Source organism: Pelobates fuscus, chromosome 12, assembly GCF_036172605.1.
Source record: "Pelobates fuscus isolate aPelFus1 chromosome 12, aPelFus1.pri, whole genome shotgun sequence".
NCBI lineage: Eukaryota > Metazoa > Chordata > Amphibia > Anura > Pelobatidae > Pelobates > Pelobates fuscus.
In genome coordinates this window covers 122,298,453-122,323,006 of record NC_086328.1, presented here as the reverse complement: position 1 = coordinate 122,323,006, position 24,554 = coordinate 122,298,453, and the positions used below count along the sequence as shown (strand labels likewise).

The 24,554-nt window shown below is 42.4% G+C and overlaps 1 protein-coding gene across 1 annotated transcript; it reads left to right on the top strand.

Moving 5' to 3' along the window:
* The first annotated feature begins 21,331 nt into the window (after positions 1-21,331).
* On the top strand, positions 21,332-23,831 carry FADD (Fas associated via death domain). Its single transcript, XM_063438756.1, has 3 exons — positions 21,332-21,424; positions 21,602-21,952; positions 22,788-23,831. Exons 2-3 carry the CDS (start codon positions 21,658-21,660, stop codon positions 23,057-23,059), a joined length of 567 nt encoding a protein of 188 aa, XP_063294826.1. The 5' UTR covers positions 21,332-21,424; positions 21,602-21,657; the 3' UTR covers positions 23,060-23,831.
* Positions 23,832-24,554: the final 723 nt, after the last annotated feature.

Below are 24,554 nucleotides of genomic sequence, written 5' to 3'. Positions count from 1 at the left end.
CACACACTGCATACACTAACACACTGCATACACTAACACAACACACACTGAATACACTAATACAATACACACACTGCATTCACTAATACAACATGCACTCTGCATACACTACACACTAACACACTCACTGCATCCACTATACTGACACACACTCTCCATTCGCTACACATTAACACACTCTGCATTCACTACACTAACACACACTCTGCATCCGCTACACACTAACACACACTCTGCATTCACTACACTAACACACACTCTGCATCTGCTACACACTAACACACTCTCTGCATTCACTACACATTAACACACTCTGCATTCACTACACTAACACTCTCTGCATTCACTACACATTAACACACACTCTGCATTCACTACAAATTTACACACACACTACATTCATTACACTGACACACTCTGCATTCACTACACCCTAACACACACTCTGCATTTATTACACACTAACACACACTCTGCATTCACTAAACTATGCACACACTCTGCATTAACTGTACACACAGCATCCACTACACAAACATCCTGTATTCCCAGTACACACACTACATCCACCACAAATTGAAACACTCTGCATTCACTATACACAGACACTGCGTCTAATACAAACACTACATCCACTACAGACACTGCATCCACTTAACACATTTCATCTAGTACATACAAAAACTACACAAACACACACTACATCACTGTACATCCACTACTCAAACACACTCTGCGTTCACTATACACACTGCATCCGCTACACAAACACACACTCTGCATTCACTGCACAAACAGATACACATACACTGCCACCCACACTGAAACACATGCAGATACACATACTAACAACAAACAGATACAGACATATTGTGGCCCTTAGTGCAGAGGCAGCTTTCTAGGCTAGTTAAGCAGCCACCTAAGGCCTTGCGTTGACTGGTGCCTGGCAGCCGCCTAACTCATTTCAGGGCAAACTGACTTATTGGGTCCTTGGTCCATGACTGACAGCGCTTTTATGCAATCAGGTACAGGGCCCCTCCACACAGTCTATCCTGAGTGAAAGCTCAGTGCCTTCAGTCTGCAGCTCCCGACTGTGAAGTGTCTTGCGATCTCCAGCCACTCAGTGCGTTGCCGTGGGCAACCAGCAGAGCTGCAGTCCAGAGAGCCAGACCACCTAGAAGGGAGACCACAGGACAACCAGGGAATCATTTAAGAAGAATAAAAATAAAAAAAAAGGTATTCTGTCACCCACCCCACACTCACCCCCTTCATCCTGCCACACTTACTCCCTCCAACCATGCTGCACTCACCTCTCCTTACTCTGTCACACTCATCCTATCACATTGACCCCCTAATCCTGTCACACTCGCCTTTTCTTGCACTGTCAGATTCACCTCCCAGCCCTGTCACTGTCATCCCCCTTCATCCTGTCACTTAAAGCCTGTCACACTCATCCTCCGCCCACTATGCCACACTCACCGTGTCAAATAACCCCCCCCCCCCCCCTTATCCGGTCACACTCCCTCCTCCAACTGTACCACATTCACCCCCAACCCTCTCACACTCAGCCTGTCACATTCACCTCCCTATGCTGTCACATTCCTCCAACCGTGCCACATTCAACCCTAAAACTGTGATAATCATGCCACATTCACCCCCTAATCCTGTCACACTTATCTCCCCTTACCCTGTAACACTTCCTCCTCCAATCATGTCACATTCAACCTCCCTCATTCTGGCACACTCACCACCTCCCTCATTCTGTCACTTCCTACCAGCACTAGTGGTGGCTGCCATTTTAAAGGGGTCCAGCTGTGCTATTAAAGGGCAGCAGCCCATCAGGGATCGGGAATGTGGGGGCTGGACCCGTGTCATCCCTGATGGTGGACCTGCTCACTGTCAGACATACACACTGACACAACACACACACACACACACACACACTGCATACACTGACAACACACACACTACATACACTAACAACACACACACTGCATACACTGACACAGCACACACACTACAGACACTAACACAACACACACACTACAGACAGACAGGTAGACAATGTGAGACACATTCAGAAATACACACAGCCAGATAAATACACATTGTGACTGTCTGTATTAGTCAATATTTGTGTGTCTGTGTGTGCATGTATTGGTGTGTATATGTATTAGTGTGTGCAATGTGAGGGTGGAATGGTATGGGAAATGCAAAGGTAAAGTAGCAAGCAACATATATATGAAAATATGTGGGGAAAATGTCTGACACTGTTTTCTTACCTGTAACTTTATTATTTGGTAAAGGATTTTTTTAAAAGCCCAACCAACATTTTGAACATTTCCCCCTCCTCTCGTACCTACTTCTATAGAGAGAAAAGGTTTATTCATTTCAGCAGCCAGAAGTAGGAGACTGCCCCTCAACATAAAAAGCAAGCATTTTATTATTCAAGCAACACATGGAACTGGCAAAATGACCTATCAGTGGCAGCGCTGTATTTACCACAAGGCTAACAACACATTTTCCAGGGGGCGGCAAAAAACGCCACCCCCAAATGCTCCGGCAGATGCCTTGATAGCCTGATCATGGGGGCCCAAGAACTGACTGGCCGGCTGGCCAACTTAGGGCCCCACGAGGCGGGCAGCTGCGCATGTTGCAGACAGGGAGGCGGCGAGGGAGAACTAATCTGTCAACTTCTTACTCTGCTCCCTCACGCACCCTGCTGTGGTGCCGGGAGCCGGAATATGACGGCATCACTAAGCAGGACATGAGAGAGCAGAGCAGGAAGAAGATTACAGCTCCCTCACCGCCTCCACTGAGTGCCCACCCAGCAGCCCTGCAGCCAGACTGGACCCCAGGGAAAGAACCCACACCAGCTCTCCCAAAGCTACTGAGGCTGGGTGGATTAAAATAAAATAATTTGTGAGAAAATGTGTGAGAGTGTCTGCCTGTGAATGTGTGTATGTCTGTGAATGTGTCTGTCAGTGAGTGTGTGTGTGCATCTGTGAGTGAGTGTGTATCAGTGAGGTAATGTGTGTGTATCTGACAGTGTGTCAAACAAGTGAGGATATGAGTGTGTGTGTGTGTGTGTGTGTATATGTCAGTGTATGTGTATCTGAGTGTTTGTGCCTGTAAGTAAGTAAGTAAGTGTGTGTCGGTGAAAGTGTGTGTTGGTTAAACAGTATGTGTGCCAATGACTGTGTATCTGTCAGTGAGTGTATGCCAGTGCATGTATCAGAGAGTCTGTCAGTCAAAGTGCATGTTGGTCTTAAACAGGAAGAGGTGTGGCAAATTTAGATTAGGAGGTGCCAGAATTTAGTCATGCCATGGCAGCACATATCCAATCATCCGTGCTATTGCTTTTGAATCCACTCTCCTGTTTTGGGCTTCTCAAATGAATAAATACTAATTACTTCAGTATGGAAGTAGCTACTGGAGAAGGATATATGAGGCAGGGTGCTGCCCTATGATAACCTGCATTTTAGCTCCCAATCAGTACAGACTGCAAGCATAAAAGCCAGTTACATTTAGAAATCCCATCTTGCATGTGTCTCTTAATTGGCACAGTACACACACACCACCAGACTATGGAAGCGACATTTAGTAGATCTGTATAGGGATGCATGGACGGGACAGATCTAGTAAAACACTTATATGTCTGCTTGTAGCGTAGGCTGCTCGTCTTCCTGCAACTCAGCTCATTGCCCTGGGCTGTGTAAGGAAGGCAGTATAAAAGAGTGGGTACAAGTGGCAAAGGGGGCAGGCAAAACAAATTAATTTTATTGTGAATATCATTAAAATAAACACTGGAGACATTATAAGTTGCATTTTCAGTTGAGTTTGGGGAAAACATTTCAAGCATTCATTGCGTTGAGCGATTTCAATTGCTTTTGTTTGATTTGTTGATTGCAAACAGCTAAAAGTCTGTCAATTTTGACAATAAACCTGATTTTGAATGGGGGTTAAATAATTTTGATTACAACTGTATATAAAAAAAATACATCCAGTAGCTGTAAATTAAGGTGGTGTAAACAGGGTTGGGAAAGACTGTGGAAGAACACGGCCAGGTAGAGTAATTGATAACATGGGGTACCCTTGACAGCAGTAGGTCAGACTAGAGGTAGTACAATAGGTTACATAAAAATGTATGTGCAACAATATGGGAGTATACTGCATAACACGCGCTATCTGTAATCTCAGTTAAATATACACATGTCATTTTTCAATAACTAATGAGGATACATGTTAAAAGGATTCAAAATAGGGTATCCATGTAACAAGCCTTAACATATGAATTCTACAGCAGTAAGTGCAAACCCTACTTTATGGTACAGCAGTGGTTGTCAACCTGGTCCCTACCGCCCACTAGTGGGTGTTTCAGGATTCCAGGTGTGCAGTAGTGGGTTCTACGGCACAAGCAGCATCCTCCCTCCATCCAGAGCGATGAACGCTCTATTCATCTCTCACGCACTAAGTGGTTAGCAGGAAGTGCGAGCATGCAGAATCGAGCACACAAGCGCCCCTGTGCGCACATAAGAACACGTGCTTGTGCGAACAAGTGTAACACGTGGGTAGAGGAAGGGGAGGAGTTGGAGTAGGGGGATATATGATAGCAGGGAGTGGAGTACTTGTGGAATAGGAGAAAGAAGGAGCAGAGTACAGTGGAACCTCGATTTACGAATTTAATGCGTTCTCCTGGACGTTTCTTATTGCGAAAAATTTGTAAACTGAAACGCGGTGTCCCATAGGAATGCATTGAAAACCAATTAATCCATTTTGGAGGTCAGAAAAAAAGTCAAAATGAGCTGGCATGGGAACCAACCCACAATGCAGAAAACACAATAAAAGGCATGCAATGACGAAGCTCAGCTCCCTACCTTTCCACAGCTTGAGAAAAAGTCCCAAAACAACTTCACACAATTTCCGGAATGGCTCCAAAACTCGCTGTAAAAGCCGCTCCAACACCTCCACACTCGACGCCACGTGCTACCCACAGGCTCCAGCATGCAGGGGGCGGTGCTATAAACCTCCCAGGTGCAATGCATCCTGGGGAAATTTGTTTGTATTGTGTAAAAAATTTGTAAACTGAGGCATTATTTTCAATGGATTTTCATTTGTAAACCGAAAATTATGTTAACCGAGGCGTTTGTAAACCGAGGTTCCACTGTACTTGTAAAAAAGGAGAAAGAAGGAAAATTTTAAATATAGGAAGGAGAAGGAGAGAATAAAGAGAATTAATCACTAGTTAAAGGTAATTTTAATTTATTTATTTATTATTGGTTTCTCACTAAACTTTATAAAATTAAAAACACTATAAACATGCATTAAATAGAAAAAAATATGTTTTTTTTTTGTTTTGTTTTTAAATATTCTGCACTTGCGCCAAAAAAAATAATCGAAAACTGGTGGGCGGTAAGGAAATTTTTCCTTTAATAAAGATGCATTAGTTGGCGGTAGGTATAAAAACTTTGGCTACCCCTGTGATACAGTAATATTTCACTAAACTGCCAGGGTAATTTGTGTTCCCTCTGGTAACTCTGTTATGTCTTTGAAAATTTAAGTAAAACTAATTTAATAAATGTGAACAACAAAGGCTCATATTCACCATTTTAGTGATCAATCTGTTCTACTGGAAGAAAAAAAAAACTCATTTTAAATTATTGCATTTTCTTAATATGCTTTCCTATTTGTTGTGTTCAAAGATTAGAGCTCCCTCTTGTGGAGGTTTACGGTCAATGCTTTATGCTAAGTCTTCATAGCTCACTCACCTCCCTGGTTGTGGTCCAAATTCTACATAGTAACAAAGCCAGTTCCACCCTGGGTCATATTGACAATGTCTGAACAGTTTTCTGATCTCTATATTTCCTGGGATTTTCTGAGCAGGATTAGTAACCTGTTGACAGAAATTTAAATATAATGAGCAAAAATATTCATTGTGGATATTAAAAGATAAAGCAAAACGTTTTACTTTTCAAATCCTATGAACTCATAACAAATTATTTCAATAAAAGTTAATTAAAAAAAAAAAACCATAGGAACATATTTTCAAATTTTTTACAGAAAATTGAAAGTCAATAATTATAAACATTTTAAAAAGCTGTAGCCAAAGGCAGGACTATTTCAGAATAGCAACTGCATGAAATACTACCGATGGCTATACAAACTACTTTCGAAGTATATATATATATATTATAATTCTTTATTTTTGCAGTGCAGGAATTATGCACATGAATGAACAAATAGAGAAAATCAAACATGTTAGCAAATCAAGCAATACAATGTTCAAACTTTCCCTTAAACATCTGTCTTATGCACTTATTTTTTTTCAAGCAAGTACTGTGGCCTAGGCCTAGGATGTAACTTTCTTTGAAGAGTTAGTAGGAGTGTGTAGACATGAATTCCTATGGGCTAGGTTGCTTAGCGCTATACGCTAATAAGGTATGTGAGTCCAAAAAGTAGAGTGAGTTGCATAGGGTGATAAAGAGATATATATCGTTATCTAGAGTTTTGTATATGCAGGGCATTAGGTACCATAGGAGGGATTCCTCCAGGCTAAGAGCGGGTCAAACTAGAAGAGGAGCATCCGAAATATTAACCCTGTGCGTTGCGATGGTTTATGTCTTTGCGGTGAGTGGTGCCCCTAACCAAGCCGAGGGAGAAGGGGAAGTATTCCCTGCCAACTACTAGGGCGCCACTTAAAACGCCATCTAGAGACTTGCCCCGCCTAGTACTCGGCCACTGCCCACAATTGATGGGAGGTGAGTTAGGGTACCTGCCAGGGTTATCGAGTTGCTATAATAGTTGTAACAAGATAAATTAAAGTAAAATTAATGTAACAATAAAACAACAGTGAGGTAAGGTGGTTTAAAAGTCCTCTGCAGGACCCGCATGGTCTGTTTTAGTTCAAGCCCCAGTAAGGTGTCAGGACTGTTCCCCTCCAGAGTCCTTGGGGTGAAGGGGGTCACTGTAGCTGGATCAGATTCACAGGTGCTGGTCAATGCTTACTGAGCCATGCTTGGCAGCGGCTCTGCGAGTCCCAGTGTGGAGAGCAGCGTTGAGGTATCTGTCGCCGAGGAGATTTTGTGAGTAGTTCCAGTGTGGACCACCATCAGGGATTGTGCAGCTCCCCACCTATATGGGACTCCAGCAACTCACAGAGTGACTTGAGCCATTGTAGTGTGGCTCCGTTGAGGTCTGATAAAAGGACAGTTGAGAGTCCTCAAAAGTGAGTGGTGTTTTGCCTCTCAGTGCTGTCATGATGTGTCCCTTGTCTTGGGATAAGGTGAATCACAAGATGATGTTGCGTACAGGATTAGCTGGGGACTTAAATGAGGAGGGTAGACGATATACTCCATCCAGGACAATCTTCCTAGCCACAGCCGGGGGTAGGACAGATGCTAGTAGGCGTCTCAGGTAGTGTAGTAGCTCTTCAGTTGTGATGGTGGCAGGTATGCCTCTGATTTTAATGTGATTGCTTCGGCTTTTGTCTTCAATTGCAGACATCTGCACAGACCGCGTTTGTTGGTTTGATTGAAGCTGTTGTATAGTACCTTGCATGGTAGACATATAGGGACGTACATCTGTTATGTTTTTCACCCGGACTAGTTGTGATGTTTTGTATATCTGCTCTGATGGCAGCAGTATCAGCAGCAGACATCTTGTGGATATCTTGAAGATCGTGTTTAGTGGTTGGTGCAGAGCCATCTGTAGAGGCCATGTGGGAGTGTTGGTCAGTTTGGGAAGCTGTGGTTGCCTGTGACCACTGTTTCCCTGATGGAGTAGTGGAAGCTGTACCATGAAGGCCCTCTGTGGGCGCCATCTTGGGGGGCACCTGCCTTTGCAGCATGGTCCCAATATCCTTGTTGTCAGTCGGGATCCCAGCTCCAGGCTTTTGGGAACGGTGCCCCATTGCCGGCGTGTGCTTGGTCTGAGGTAGGGTAGGCCAGTCTGCTTGGTATGGTTCTTGGGGCTGCTGAGGAGTAACTCCCAGATAGCTTGGGCCAGAGTGTAGTAGCATCTGCGCTGCTGTTTGTGCGCCTTTGCCGTATGACTCGCCTGTGACTCGTGCGGGTGGAGAAGAACTTGTTTGTCTCCCATAGCAGGTGCGGGTTAGCAATTTGCTCCCGCACGGAGCTTCCAGGAATGGTGTCTGGTCCCGCTCGTGGCAAGCTTCGCCCCCCCTGCGTTCAACTTAAACTTAAACTTAAAGGAATACTATAGGGTCAGGAACACAAACATGTATTCCTAACCCGATAGTGTTAAAACTGCCATCTGCCCCCCTAAATATAGTAAACTCTTACCTTTATTGTAGTTTGGTGCTGCTGGTTCTGCCCCTGATTTGCCTGCTTGGCTGAAATCAGGCCCGGACTGGCCATCGGGCACACCGGACAAATGCCCAGTGGGCCGCGATTTCCATGGGCTGAGGCCGGCAGGGGAGATCACAGGATGTACCCAGCCGGTCCATGCAGGGCACTATCCGAGCGCCGATCTCGCTGTTTTCCATGACGGGCCGGTGGGGAGATCAAGCTCTCCCTCACCGGCCCACATGCAGTGTGATGCGGCCGCCTGCTGGGGAGGGAGAGGAACCCGGAAGAGCTCTAACTTGCAGCTCTGCCAGGTTCCTCTCGCAAGATCAGGAGCGTTGCCAAAGGCTAGAGTTCACTCACCACTAGGATCACCAGGGATGGCAGCATGGTCCCCCCTCCCAGGCTAAAAGTAAGAAGGGAGGGGGGATACAATCAATAATACAATAAAAAATGTTTTAATATATATTGATAATCTGCCCTACCAACACACAAGCCCTCCAAACATATTCACACACTCACTCACATACACACAGCACCCTCACAAACACACACACACACACACCACCCCTGATACTCACAGCACCCCTGACAATCTCACACACACACACACACTGCACCCTTGACACTCACAGAACCCTCACACACACTGTACCCCTGACACTCACAGCACCCTCTCACACACACATACACACAGCACCCTCTCACACATAGCTTCCTCACACAAACACAGCACCCTCACACACACACTGCATCCATCACTCACACACACACACACTGCACCCTTACCCACATCACACACACACAGCATCTTCACACACATACAAGATGGCCAGGGCTACTAACTAGCTACACTGGCTCATGAAAATGCTGAAAATGCAACAGAGCGCCTTTCACACTTACTTCCTACCAGTGCAGTTCTTGCCAGCTCTGGAAAACTGGCACTTATTCTGTCCGTCTGGACCTGTGGCCTATCGGCACTGCCGACTTGCTAGTTGGAGGAGGTGGCCGATCTCACGACTACGGTCACGTGGCTCCGGGCAGCTTCATCTGCGCCCCGTTACCCCGAGTCTATCCCTGTTCATAAGACCTCAGGTCTACCAAAAATGTGCATTCTTATTGAGGCCATGTAAACATTATGTATGTTTTATTTTGCAACTGCGAATGCTATTGGGGCCTTGCCTAAATAAAAAAAAGGTAAAGGGACAGGAGGGTGACTGTAAATATAAACGTGTGTGTGTGTGTGTGTGTGTGTGTAACTGTATGTCAATGTGTATCTGTGTGTTAGTGTGTATCTGTGTGCCAAGGTGTGTGTGTGTGTCACTCTGTGTGTATATGTATGTTTGTCAGTGTGTGTGTGCATGTGTGTCAGTATATCTGTCAGTGTGTGTGTGTGTGTGTGAGACTGTCTGTGTGAATATCTGTGTGTGTAGTTGCCAGTGTGTGTATCTGTGTGTCAGTGTGTATCTGCCAGTGTGTGTATATGTGCATCATTGTGTATCTGCCAGTGTGTGTATGTGTGCATCAGTGTATCTGTCAGTGTGTATCTGTGTATGTATGTGCCAGTGTGTATCTTTGTGCCAATGGGTGTGCATTGGTATATGTGCCAGTGTGTATGTTTGTGTGTATGTGCCAACGTATACCTTTGTGCCAGTGGATGTGTACCTATGTTCATATGTGCAAGTGTGTATCTGTGTGTCAAGGTGTGTGTGTGTATGTGTCGGATTGTTTCTGTTTGTTAAAGTGTATGTATATCTGTGTAAGTATGTATGTGGCAGTGCATGTGCAGATATCCCAGCAATCAAAAACCAACACAACACACACTCCTGCAAACACAAACATGATATAAGACACCCCTGAACACTAACTCTAAAATGATATACAAAAACACTCAAACACCAATACTACACACAAACGTACATCTACATTTAAAATCTAACACTACATCCAAACACGCCTCTGCACACAAATGCAAACATTACAAACACATCCCTGTATTAAAACGCTAACATTATATACAAACAGCAACTCTACACAAAGAAACACACCTTCTCCTAAGTACTACAATCTGCTCCTTTAATGACTGAAAACATTTCGAAATCTAAAAATATATGCTGTCTCATTACAACCACTAGATGGCAGTCTGCTACCACTCTTCATTGACCTACAATTGAACATCTGTGGGCTCCAACTGAGGCCGAAAACTCTTTACAAAGTAAAATTGATTTCCAACTGTTTGAGGGAAAGCAACAAGTCGAAGACAGCTTCGTTTTCTTTCCTTGTTTACGCCATAGGCTGCAGCAAAGCAATATCACGTTTCAATGCCAGTAGCTCAGCATCTAACTGCGTACATCAACTTCAACATGACTGGCAAGTCAGTGCTCCTCAATCAGATCCCGGAGATTCACTGCAGTGTCTGTTTCAAACCTGAGGTCAGGCCAGGTTAACTGTTCTGCCATTATTTAGATGGTGTTGGATTTTATAGTGAAATCGCTACCCAGCTGCCCCGATGGCATTCACAACAGAACATGTTAGGCTGCTGCTCACCGGACCTGGCACGTGAATTTCACATTCTTCCACAGAATGACAATGTGATGTATAAGGTTCTGAAAAACTGAGCAAGTGGTAACACAAATAATTACTGAAGCTGTGAATTAAATCAAACAGCGTAAAGTTTGGGAGATCCCTTTTTTTTATTAAAAAAATAAAATAAAAAGGAGTACACACGCTGCAATGCTAAGTAATTATAAGCAACAAAAGCAAACTGCAGAGGACTCCGTCCCCAAAAAGCAATGTGGGGTGCAGAGTCTCTGCACCCGACAAAACCCCAATCTCTGACAGCATAGTCCCCTCTTCCAGGCTTGGCACTAATGCACACTGTTAAAACGAAAATATGGGGATCTGACACCTGTCAGGATTACTAATTGATCCCGCACGTAGAACTGTATCACACCTAGGACTAGAAGGTAATGTCTTACCGGGCCTTAGAATGGCCGGACTTAACATACCAAAGAATAGTGAGAATACTTGCCGAGGTCGGGGACACAGAATGGGACACAATGATGAGGGAAAGCCAAAAGTCACGGATACCAGAATACAGGGAAGTCAAAACAAAGGCAAAGTCAATAAACAGAAATAAACGCTCAGGAACACACTCTTGGATAACCACTAAGGGAAACCACGATAGGGCAATGAGTGAAAGGAAAAAAATTAGTTTAAATAAGCCTCCCTCAGATCCGATTGGCCGTACCGGGCCTATGACCCAAAACGTGCGTGAGCGTCCTTTACGTGACGTCACACACACGTCAACGTCGTCAGTAGCGTGGCGGGCGTGGGGCTACATATTGGTGTGGATCCGCAGCAGCCGGCGTCCACCAAGATGTCACAGGAGTGAGATATATTGCTGCATGACCGCTGAACGGCACTTCCGCATTTATCATGAGGGCAACTACTGCAATTACCGCAAGGTGAGGCTGAACACGTTACAACACCTTACTTCCTGTTCCATCTAATACAAAAAGAGGGAGCATGGAAGAGAGGACTACATTAGATTTGTTATTTATGGCAGTTCAAAGTTTGGTGGGACAACGATAGTGGTATAGGCCAGCTTCTCATGACTTGGGGTAATGTTTGCCAGGTACACGTTTGTAGGATTTATAATTAGTTTAAAGCAAAACAGTTCTCATGTTGCCTAATAATCATAAACCTGCAGCTTATACAATTAACACATTGCTTAGTATAGTTTTATACTACTGGTGAGATTAGGAAATATAACAGTGAGTTTGCCAATACCGTCTTTCCCCGAAAATAAGACACTAGGGCTTATTTTTGGGAGATGTCCTATTTCTGAGAAAAACGGTAGCAAGCATGTGCTAGAAAGCAGGTCTACGTTCAGGGGAACTTTCCCAAACATAGATTTGTTTACTCGCGAATGGAATCCTGTGAATCTATATTCGGGGAAAATTCCCCGAACATAGATTAGCGAACAAGCGACTAGCAACAAGGGCTTATTTTCAGGGTGGGGCTTGTATTATGAGCATCTCCAAAAAATAAGCTAGGGCATTGTTACAATAGGGTACAGTATAATGTTAAAAATATAAAATAATATTAATACACAACATATATAAAAAATTTTTTTGTATATTTTTTATTTTTTGCCTTTATCATTTTCCAGTAAAATGCATAGACATTGCATATTATAGTATAACATTATACAAGATCTCGTAGTCCACATATTCACTTAGTATAACATTTTTTTGTTTTTAACATAATGGAACAAGAAACAAGAAAAGAAGAAAAGAGAAAAAAAAAAAAAAAAGGGATTCAATCTTAAATTGTCAGTAAATAATAAACTTAATAACTTTGTATTCCCCCACGTGTTACATCCTTGATAAGGTCTCATATATGAAGTACATACAATAGGATATACAGTGAAATTTAGGTTGAGCTCTAATGTTTCCCACAAAGATCAATTGAGCCTTTCAGAAATTGTTTCCAAGGGTGCCAAATTTCTTGGTATTTGTAGTATTTATTCAATGCCCCCCACCTTAGTTCCTCCATCGCGTGAAAATGTTCAATTTTACAGTACCAATCTTTCTTTGAGGGGGTCTTGGTTGTTCTCCAGTTAGTCACTATAGCATATTTAGCTGCAGTCAGCATGAAATAAGTAAGGGAGTATCTAAATTTGCCATGAGGTGTGTCTATATGGAGCAGGAGAAGCGCCTCTATGTCAAGGGATATGTTGTGATCAGTTACTAGGTGTACTGTGGTCCAAACCTCTCTCCAAAATCCTGTGATTAAAGAGCATGACCACCATAAATGGTGAAATGAGCCTCTTTCGAGTTTACATCTCCAGCATTCTGCGGACTTAGTTGGATCGTACCTATTTATGTCTACCGGAGTAGTGTACCATTTTGTAATAAATTTGTAGTTTATCTCCTGTAGTGGGACACTAGAATGTGCATGGAAAATAGTTTTAAAGATGGCGTTCCACTCCCCTTCCCCAAGCTCATGTTGTAAATGGTCGTTCCAAGTTTTGGTGAAATAAGGTAGCCTAGTGTGTACTTGGTCTTGTAGCAATTTGTAACATGTGGAAGTTGGTTTAGGTGGAATTTTGTCTTGGCAGCACAATTGTTCAAATTTTGTCCTACCCCTAGGGGTCCAATTTAGTAGGGTCTGAGATTTTAAGAAGTGTCTTAGTTGTTCGTATTGGAAATTGTGCATGAGAGTCGGGAACTTTCCCATCGTCATATCCGACAGAGGGACCAGTCCTCCATCTGTTATAACCTCCTCTAGTGTGACATGACCTGCCAGGTCCACGCTATTGCGGGGTTTCAGTATGAAACCACTGTACCCAGCTGTGAAATTCGGATTATATGTTATTGGGTAGTGTGGTGAGGGTGTTGGCGCTATATCTGTGCCTAGGAGAAGTTTCTCCCATATTTTGATGGTGGGAGATATTGTCGGATGGTGCGGAATCTTCCAGTTATTGGGGGCAGTCAGAAGCCATGGTATCTTCTTGAGCGATTCTCCTATCTGTGCCTGTTCTAAGGGAATCCATAGTTTGGATGGGGATTGGTGTGACCAATCAAGTACTCGTCCCATATGTATGGCTTGGTAATAAAGCCAGATATCTGGAAGACCTACTCCTCCTTTGTCTTTAGGCCTGGTGAGGATATTATATCGTAATCTAGGTCGCCTCCCTGCCCAAATGAATTGCGTGAATAGAGCCTGGATTTTCTTGAAGAACTGACGTGGGATGAAGATAGGGAGTGTGTTCAGAAGATAGAGTAGTCTCGGGAGTGTGTTCATTTTTAATATGTTTACCCTGCCGAACCACCTAAAGTGTGGTTTATTCCAGCTGTCTAGGTCAGATTTAATGGCGTCTAAGAGGTGTGGAAAGTTGGCCCCGTATAGCGATTTAGAGTGTGGAGTTATGTTGATACCCAGATATTTAATGGATTTTTTCGCCCATTGAAAGGGGTATTTCGCCTTCAGGAGTGTTTCTTCCCTCTCGGACACTGTAATGTTTAAAATTTCACATTTGTCTGCAGTGATTTTGAAATTCGAGAAAGCGCTATAGTCAGACATTACTTCCATTAGGGCCGGAAGAGAAGTTTTAGGTTTGGCCAGGGTGAAAAGTAAGTCATCAGCAAAAGCTGAGACTTTATATTGTGATTTGCCTACCCGTATCCCTTCAATTTGTGTTTGGGCTCTGGTCGCCTGCAGGAGAGGTTCTAATCCTATGATAAAAAGGAGTGGCGATAAGGGGCATCCCTGCCTCGTCCCATTCGTTATTTGGAATGGTTCAGATAAAGTTCCGTTAATTTTAAGTCTAGCTGATGGGATCGAATAGATCGCCTGTATCCACTGCATCCATCGATTGCCAAATCCCAATGTTTCTAGCGTCGACAGGAGGAAGGACCAATCCACCCTGTCGAACGCCTTTTCGGCATCAATAGCTAACATTATCGTAGGGTGGGCCAGCCCGTGTGCGCTGTGGACTAGATTTATTATTTTAGTGGTATTGTCCTTCGCTTCTCGTGAGGGCACAAATCCCGCCTGGTCTGGATGGATTAAGGAGGGGAGGAGAGGTTTTAATCGTAGCGCCAGCATTTTAGTGAAGATTTTGATATCCACATTTATTAACGATATCGGCCTATAACTACCACATAAATCTGGGTTTTTCCCTGGTTTATGGAGCAGGGTAATGTTAGCTGCTAGGCTCGATTTCGGGATCGGGTTTGCATTGTTAAGGGAGTTGATGGCTTTTAGCAAGTGATGGCCCAATTCTTTCTGATATACTTTGTAATAGGATGCCGAGTATCCATCTGGGCCTGGACTTTTGCCCGATGGTGTGGATTTTATGGCGTTCGTGAGTTCCATGAACGAGAAGGGTTCGTCCAAAGATTTTGATACTGCCTGGGGGAGTATTTTATCAAACTTGTCTGCTAGGTATGCCATAATCTTTTCCTTCTCAATAGAGTTTTTAGTGATATTATAAAGAGAATCGTAAAATTCTGTAAAGGTTTTCGCTATTCCTTCATTAGTTTGTTCTATTTTATTGACATTATTTTTAATTTGTGGGATGTATGTTTTTTCTCTTTTTTGCTTAATTGCATTAGCTAACAGTTTTCCGCATCTATTCCCCTGGGCAAAGAAAATTTGTTTGTTCCATTGCAACGCCTTTTTAGCCTTGTGTTGTAACAATATTGTTAGGTCTGACCGTAGGGACATTAGTGTGCGGTGTATTGTCTCCGTCATGTTAGTTTTATGTGTTTCTTCTAGTTTCGCTATGTCCCTTAATAGTTCTGATTGTTTCTTGATGCGTTCTTTTTTAAGGAAGGAACCCCATTTGATTAAGTCCCCTCTAACTACACATTTATGAGCCTCCCATTGAAGGAAGGGTGTAGTATCTGGGGTATTGTTGTCTCGAAAGTACTGCGATATAGAGTCAGCTATTGCCTGTTTTGCCCTATCGTTGTGTAGTATAGACGTGTTCAGTGTCCATTGTCCTCTCCCTTGTGCCATGGTGGGGATCCTAACTGTTATCCGTATTGGGGCATGGTCTGACCAAGTGATGTTGTCAATAGATGCTGAGGTTATCAGAGAGAGGTCCTTCTGAGGGGTTAAAAACATGTCAATTCGTGTATATGTGTTTGCTGGTCTAGAGTAGAAGGAATAGTCCTTTGTGGTAGGATTCAGCGCTCTCCAACAGTCCACTAATTGGTGACTATGCATGAGGCTCCTCATCTGTGATCGTGTTGATTTTAAATGGTCTGAATGAGGGGCCGTGCTGTCTTTTTGCCCATCTATGGATATGTTGAAGTCGCCCCCTATGATTGTTATCCCTGTCGCGAGTCGTTGGACTTTGGCTAGAATTCTGCGTAAGGTATGGCATTGTTTAGTGTTCGGCAGGTAGATGTTTACTAGGGTGATAGGTTGATTGTATATAGTGCCCAGAAGGATGACATAGCGACCCGATCTATCAGTATGATGTGAAGTATACATAAATGGGATTTGGGCTCCAATCAAGATTGCTACTCCCCGCGTTTTACTATTGGTGAAGTTATTATAATAAGCTATGGGGAAATGTCTATTATGTAATGTCGGAGCTCTGGGATCCCTAAAGTGTGTCTCCTGTACAAATACCACATCCGCTTGAAGTCTATGAAATTCCCTGAGTGCCATATTTCTTTTGATAGGTGAATTAAGACCTTTGACATTGTAAGAGAGTATATTTAGTGTGTCTGTTACCTTTGGGGGTTTTTTAAGTGGCTCCTCCATTTCACACTTAGTTTTACCAAAGTAGTGTAGCTTGTGGGTAAGTGGGCTACCAAGTCTATTTATTGCACAGACGCTCCTCTATCGTGATGTCTTGATCAAGTGTGAGGGGGGAAATAAAAGGGGACAAAACAAGACAAATATGAAAGTAAAAACAATTCAACAAGTTAATAACCAAAACTTATTTACACTCTGCTGTAGATCCTAGGCCTAGGATCTACTAGCCTTAGCTGGTTCTTGTACCAGCGTACAAGGAGTCAGTGCTCTATGACCCACACCGTCAGCTTCACTTGCTGAAACGGGATTACTTGCAAATGGTGAATGAGATGTAGTTAGTGCACCGCTCGTAACCGCAGTGGGTTACGTCTGGGGTATTTGAGATAATATTATGCAACTGATTTCGAAATTGTAGTTCTTTATATTAGATTATTAGTGGTGTTAATGGGTTGTCGGAGCTCCCTCCAACCTTACTAAATTGATCTATAACAATTGTTGCGCCGCCAAGCGCTAGTAAACTTATCAATGAAGTTCGTAAACTATCGGGCTAAAAATAAAGGGTAGACCCAAACCTTGTCCAGCTCCAGACTCCTGAGTCGACCTCCCTGTCACACAATTAAAAGGATTTATGCATGCACAGTATGTATCCAGTCCTTAATAAATCGTTAAACAATGCTAGGAGTCACAGACCTACAATGGGTAGACATTAATGCAGGTCATATCCATGAATTCTATTTACTAGAAATATCCCCTGATATCTCTCTAACCTCTTCTTCTACTGATACACTTCTATAGATATACCTAAATAAATGTTGTTGTTTTTTTTTTTTTTTTTGTTTTTTTTTTTGTAATACAGGTTTTGACGGTCATATAAAGTTGTGTAGGCTATCCACCTAGTGGTGAGATATGTATGTTAGCATGTTAGCGCCCACATCTATTAGACAAATTATATACATTACATGCATCTTCCACGTCTACAGGTCATTGATGAGCCATTCAGTCTACTTCCCTGGGTTATAGTGTCCATAGTTCGAAGGAAAGGACTGGCAAATAATGTATTGTATCCCCCTGAAGGATTTAAATGGTGACCAAGTGGCTGCTAGTTCGTGGTGAATGTTCAGGTGTACTGAGAAGTAAATCGGGGTCTCGTGGTCGGTGTAAATGGGAGCCGTTTTCCTGGTGTTCCCCTCTTCTCGGCTTGTCCCCTCCATCTGGACCTTTGCGCTTGGGTTTGTGTGGTTCCCTGGTGCCATGTATTGTACCAGTCTGCTATTTCCATCTGAGGGAGGTCAAACATCTTGAGGAATTCAGGTACATCATGAATGGTAGAGATGGTACCCTGCCGCCCCTGATATGTTGCCATTAGGGAAAAGGGGTATCCCCACCGATACCTAATCTCCTTCGCCTGCAGGGCCTGGGTAATTGGGCGGAGCGCCCTCCTACCCTGTAGCGTTTGCCAAGCCAGATCTGGCAGAATTTGAATGTGGGGTGAGGCAGCCGCCAATGTTGGGGAGTTGCGGGCTAGGCGCAGTATATCTTCTTTTAGTGCATAATAATGTACCCTGCAGATGATGTCTCGTGGCATGTCTTGCGGCAGTCCCCTAGGTCTCACTGCCCTGTGTGCCCTGTCCAGTTCAATATGAGTGTCAGTGGGGCGGTTCAGGATATCATTAAATAGCTTTTGCAGTATAACTTGAATATTTTCCGTGTCCCCTTGGGGCTCAGGAATGCCCCTGATTCTTAAATTATTACGCCTGCCTCGATTGTCGAGGTCCTCATTCTGGCGCAGAATTTGTGTTATTTTGAGTTCCTGAGCATTTTGTCTCTGCTCAATATTGTGCAGTTGTAACTGTATATTGTCTCTATCCCCCTCCAAGTCTCCCACTCTGAGGCCTATTTGACGTACCTCTGTGGTGATGGCAGAGAGTTTGTCCTGCATAGATGCCTCCAATTTCGCCAGCATAGATGCCATTTCGTCTTTGGAGGGGAATTTCTGTATCATCTCTTGCAGCAACGAGTAGCCGATTGCGGGCGGAATGTCCGTGCTCGCTGGGCTGTGTGGTATAGAGCCACGTGGGGAAGATGGCGTCTCCTCCATTTCTTCCTCCGATAGAGCCCTCACTTTTTCTTTAAAATAGCGGTCCAAATCTCCGGATTTCTTGCTGGAGGGCGGACCCGGAGTCTCTTGGTTCGGAGCCTGCTTTTTTTTGTTACCCATATTATTTTTCGGGTTGTTTGGCGGCGTAATTAGATAAGGTCGGTCGGGAGCTGAAGCAACAAGCGTCCGCTCACACCATCAGTCAGGCCACGCCCCCCACAACATATATAAATTTAACACAGAACAGGTAAGAAATATAATCAACCATGACTACAGGTGCATTCTGTTTTGAGATATGTAGAGAGGGATCGCTTAAAGGATTTTAGGCTGGGGGTAGATTTGAAAGTGTGCGGGAGGTCGTTCCATAATTGCGGTGCTCTGTAGGAAAATGAGGATTGAGCTGCTTTCTTTTTGTATTGAGGTAGACTAGATAAAGTGCTGGATCAGAGGTTATAGGAGGTGGGAACAGCTGGGGAGAGCATTCTGCTCAGGCAGGGTGGGAGCTTCCCAGAAAAGCTCTTAAACACAAGGCTGGAAAGATGAAGGGTGCGTCTGGATTCCAGCGATAGCCAGTTTCTCTCTTTTAATATGTCACAATGGTGGGCCATGTAATTACATTGAGGCACAAAGCGGCAGAACGAGTTATACAATGTAGTAAGTTTATGAAAGTGGCTTTGCGGCGCATTCACAACATCCCCATATTCAATGATTGACATTAGTATTTGCTGTCCAATCTGTTTCTTTACTGTGAGGCTTAGGCAAGATCATTGAATAATACACAGACAATCCTCTATTACTTGAAGTGACCAATTCTACAGGATGCTCCTTTTTCTTGTAAATTTGTACCCAAGATATGGCAAATTACTTCAAATCAGTCTGGATAAGGCAAACCCAGGGCAAACATTGCAAGGAAAGAGGAGCGATAGAAACATTGTCTTTATTTCTCATCTTCTCCATGTGATTTTTCTATGTGTGTAATAACCAACAGGAAGTGAAGATTGAGGCACCCATTTGCAGGATAAATAAGTTACAAATACATATTTGTTAAAATAGGGATAAGGAATCATATTAAAAATCCAGGAAGGTATCCATTTAAGAATGACAATTCAAATGGACATGAGTGGGGAAACCGAAAACATAGAAACATAGAATGTGACGGCAGATAAGAACCGTTCGACCCATCTTGCCTGCCCAATTTTCTAAATATTTTCATTAGTCCCTCACTGTGTTAACCTCTACCACTTCAGCTGGAAGGCTATTCCATGCATCCACTACCCTCTCAGTAAAGTAATACTTCCTGATATTATTTTTAAACCTTTGTCCCTCTAATTTAAGACTATGTCCTCTTGTTGTCGTAGTTTTTCTTCTTTTAAATATAGTCTCCTCCTTTACTGTCAAAAAAGAGAGAGGGGTAATAGGCGCTCACTATAGTGAATTGTGAACAGGCAGCAGTATACAAAACAAGGATTCCCAAAACCTTGTGAATAGATAACAAGAACAGAAAAGAGCGTATACCGCGCCTAGTAATTTATATATGCAAAATATACATACATATATTCTCGAGTATTTCCAATAGGTCAGAACCTCGGAATAAGAAAATAAGATAAAAATAATAGTGCAATACAGTAAACTTATATCTTGAAGTGGTGACTATAACTATATACAGTCCACTCACATTTATATGAGCTATAACAGAGCTCAGCTGTGATGCACTTGGACAGTACGATCCCCGTCTCAGGATATGTTGTTGTAGTTGACACGAATGTTTCCAAAGTGCAGTGTGCGTGGTATATATAAAAAGGAAACAGCAGCCAATGGTGAAGTAAGTACTAATGGTAAGATAAATAATAAATGGTATTGTACTTACAATTGCTAGAGAATAAAACTTGCTCTAGTATAAACAGCTTAGGTGGTATAATCCCCACCAAGGATATGCAGGATCCAGGAAGCAAAAAAAGAATGAGTATAAAAAGTAACTAATAAAAGTATACTTTAATATAAACAAACAAATATAAAACCATAAAAAGTAGAAGGTATAAAGGAAAGTCCTCCTTTACTGTGTTGATTCCCTTTATGTATTTAAATGTTTCTATCATATCCCCCTGTCTCGTCTTTCCTCCAAGCTATACATGTTAAGATCCTTTAACCTTTCCTGGTAAGTTTTATCCTGCAATCCATGAACCAGTTTAGTAGCCTTCCTCTGAACGCTCTCCATAGTATCTCCAAAATTGCACTGTTTGTTTATTTTTTAATCTACTTTGGACACGAACCATCTGTTTGTAATAGTGTAAAACTATTTAACCCCTTAAGGACACATGATATGTGTGACATGTCATGATTCCCTTTTATTCCAGAAGTTTGGTCCTTAAGGGGTTAATATTTCATGACTATAAAACAAAGATCATGTTTGTCTTTTGTATCGCCTATGACCGTAGTTTCCACAAATTCGTCCGCACCCACAACAGTCCAATTATTATTACACATTTTGGACTAATTAAAGGGAAATTCTATAGCCTATATCCTTTAGTACATGAGTACATGACAGTATGAAGTACATGACAGCCTGTTTTGGAACTAACTGGCTACAGTGTAACAAATAGTTAATTTTAGAACTGGAGATGGGAGGGGAAGCATGGGCTGACATGCTCAGAGGACAGGCTCAATAACTTACTTCCTGGTTTAAAGACAGACTACAATTTTACATCTACTTTATAATCAACGAAACAAGTAACCAGAAGAAAAGGTAAGAGTTTAACTGACTTACTATTTAATCGTAACAGTCAGACAATTGTTTCTCTCTTCAGAAATCTACATTGAAACAACATTTCAGTTTAAACAAAAACAAACAGAAAACTGAACGACAAAATGAAAGTAAGCATTAAAGGCCTGAGCAGTTATTCCCTCGTATTTTACATCCTAGGTGAATCGACAGTATACGTGCTTGCATTGAAATTATATCAGAAAACACACTGAAAAATGGACGATCTGTCAATAATGCTGCTGGGGATATCAACAAAACTTGATGACAAGGAGCTTAAAGATTTAAAGTTTCTTTGCCGGGAGAAGATCTTTAAGAAACGGCTAGAATCTATAAACAGTGCCACAGATCTTTTCACGTGCCTTATGGAACTGAACGAAATCTCGAATGAAAATTTAGATACTCTCATAAAATTACTGAAATTAATCAAGAGAGATGATCTTGTAAACATAGTGGACGATTACCAAATACACCATCTGGGCTTTTCCACACAGCCTGAGAGACAGGAAAGAAGTAAGTAATGATTTCTGATTATGTACGGTATGTGTATATTAGTAGTGTGTGTGTCTATACGTAAACTGTGTAGGTAGATATGGGACAGTATCTTTAGTTTCATAATGTAGACATAAAGAACATTTAACTCCTTAGTTACCAAGGCTGTTCATCCCAAGCTGAGACACCCAAGTAATATGTCAGTGACTGTTGGTCCAGCAGGTATGTGCTTCTGAGGGTTTGATTAAAAACAAAACTGGTCCTTGCAGTGGCTGTCAGTGATAGGTATGGAATCGCTCCAGCAATCACATGTCTTTGGGGGCCTCCAGAAAGCCATTTATGTGATGTTTCAACTCCTAGCCCACATACAGAGTCAGCAGGCAGAGGTAAAGTAACTTTTGAGTCAAAACCGCAGAGGCAAGCCAAACACTGCTTCTAAATTAAACCTCACCGTCCAAACTGGACTAGCAAATTATATAATGTGATTATCACCTGAAATATTACATTGCCTCACTGGATGGAAGCATGCTGTAAAATACCACAGATTATTTCATAAAATCCTGATAAGTGCTCATTTAAAGCAGCACTGTCACTTTCTCCCCCACCCTTCCCAAAAATTGAGTATTTCATAAAGATTGAATCTCTATGAAATTTGGAGCTGAAGAGAACCCCCGGAAGAAGATGGAGGCACCTATGACGGACAGGTTTAGGTAAGTAAAGCTCACCTTTACCAGCACCCCCCATAGAGAGACTAACCCCTTAGGCTCCGAACCTGTAACTCTACCTCTGGCAGCGTTAGAGCGAAGTTCCATGCTGGCTAATGAAAATTCTATATAATTGTGCATTTTTTCTCTAGGTCAGCTTGATCAAGCATTTGACATCATATGTGAAAATCTCGGTAGTAACTGGAAGATGCTTATGCGCAGACTTGGAGTTACGGACGTTATTTTGGAACGTGCTGTGGCTGCACATCCTTACAGTATGTATGAGCAGCAGATGCAGTGTTTCAAGGATTGGCGGAGAATGAAGGGGGAGGCGGCAACTGTTTCTGTTTTGTGCGAAGCCCTCCGAAGCAGCAAATTGAAACTGATAGAGGATATACTGACTGAAAAGCTGGAACTAAGCTAGATTATTTTCTATATATTTCCACAACTTGTGTGGTTATCAAATCATTCATTGCCTATGAAATGAATCCTTACACTAAGAGCAATCCGGGGTTTTACTACACAATCTAGATTGTAAGCTCCTTCGAGCAGGGTCCAGAACAACTTATCATCCTGTCCAAATTTGTAATAGTTTTTCTCATTTGTTGTTAAATCCCCCTTTACAATATTGTAAAGTACTGCTGAATATGTTGGCGCTATATTAATGTCAATAATAATAATAATGGAGGTTTTTATGTCAAAAGCAGTAAACCTTTTATTGTTTTACTCCCATTCTTGTTGATTAGATGGACAGGTAGAACATGTTGCATGGTATAAGTGACGTCAGCACAGCTCTGCGACATACATGCCCTGGCCGTCCTGAGATTAGTGGGAGTTACACACCCTGGCAGCAGTTGACACCATTGTCTCCCATTATGGGTATGCCATGATAAGAGCAGGGAGGATAGAGTCAGTGTGATTCTGCAGGCATGTCTGTAATAGGAAACGGACAACATTTAAATTGCAGTATGATCACCATAACTAGCTATCGATTTAGTGGTTATGTTTCTATTTAGGCTGCAGTCGCTGTCCTCCGGTTCTGAGTTAAACAGTTTGCGTGGTTTGACTCAGAATACCTGTAGCTAACGGCTAATGGAGAAGTAGAATGTTCATATTAAGAACTTAAATTTCAGCCATATTTAAATGGCAATGAGAGGATTAACAGAGCAGCCTATCAATGCCATCCATATCAATACACAAAGTGTGTGTGTGCTTCAGTTTTAATGATAATTGCTAAATTGAAGGAGGAAATAATATTGAGAAAACTATTTTTTTTACAAGTAACAGTAAAACCTCACACAAATTGCTGCTATTGGAAGCGGTGGTAAAGTACATTTTTAACACAAATCTTTTCTAAATAAAGCGTAATGCTGGATATTTGTGACAATTTTTTGGCAGTTCTGTATAAATCCATAGATAGTTATGTTGACTTGAGACAAATTCTCCATTTATTCAAGCTGTGATATTTTAATTTTAAAGAGACAGTCTAAGCACCAAAGACACATACTCTTAATGAAGTACTGCCCGATGCTGCCACTGTAGCTTTGCTGTTGGTATAGATAGAGCATCAGCTGATCACTCTCAGCCAATGAGATAAGCCCTGCAATGCTTTGGTGGGGCGAGGGGGGGGGGGGAGAGGGGGGGTTACAGGCAAGTTATAGCAGTATTAATTAATAGATGTCTGGGCAGACATTCTTCATCATATAATGTGTTTTTTATTAGTAGCAGCACAACTACTCATAATACTTCTATTATTTTCCCGTATGTGGCAGTTATAAAACCAATATGTCTTAGCAATGTATTACAGCTGTATTCCTTTGGTTTAAAAAGATTTAATTGTCTATGGTGAATGGATTAAAAACCATTAAATATGGCGGGGCACCAGGCCACTTCTGACATCATAACCACTTCATCATGCT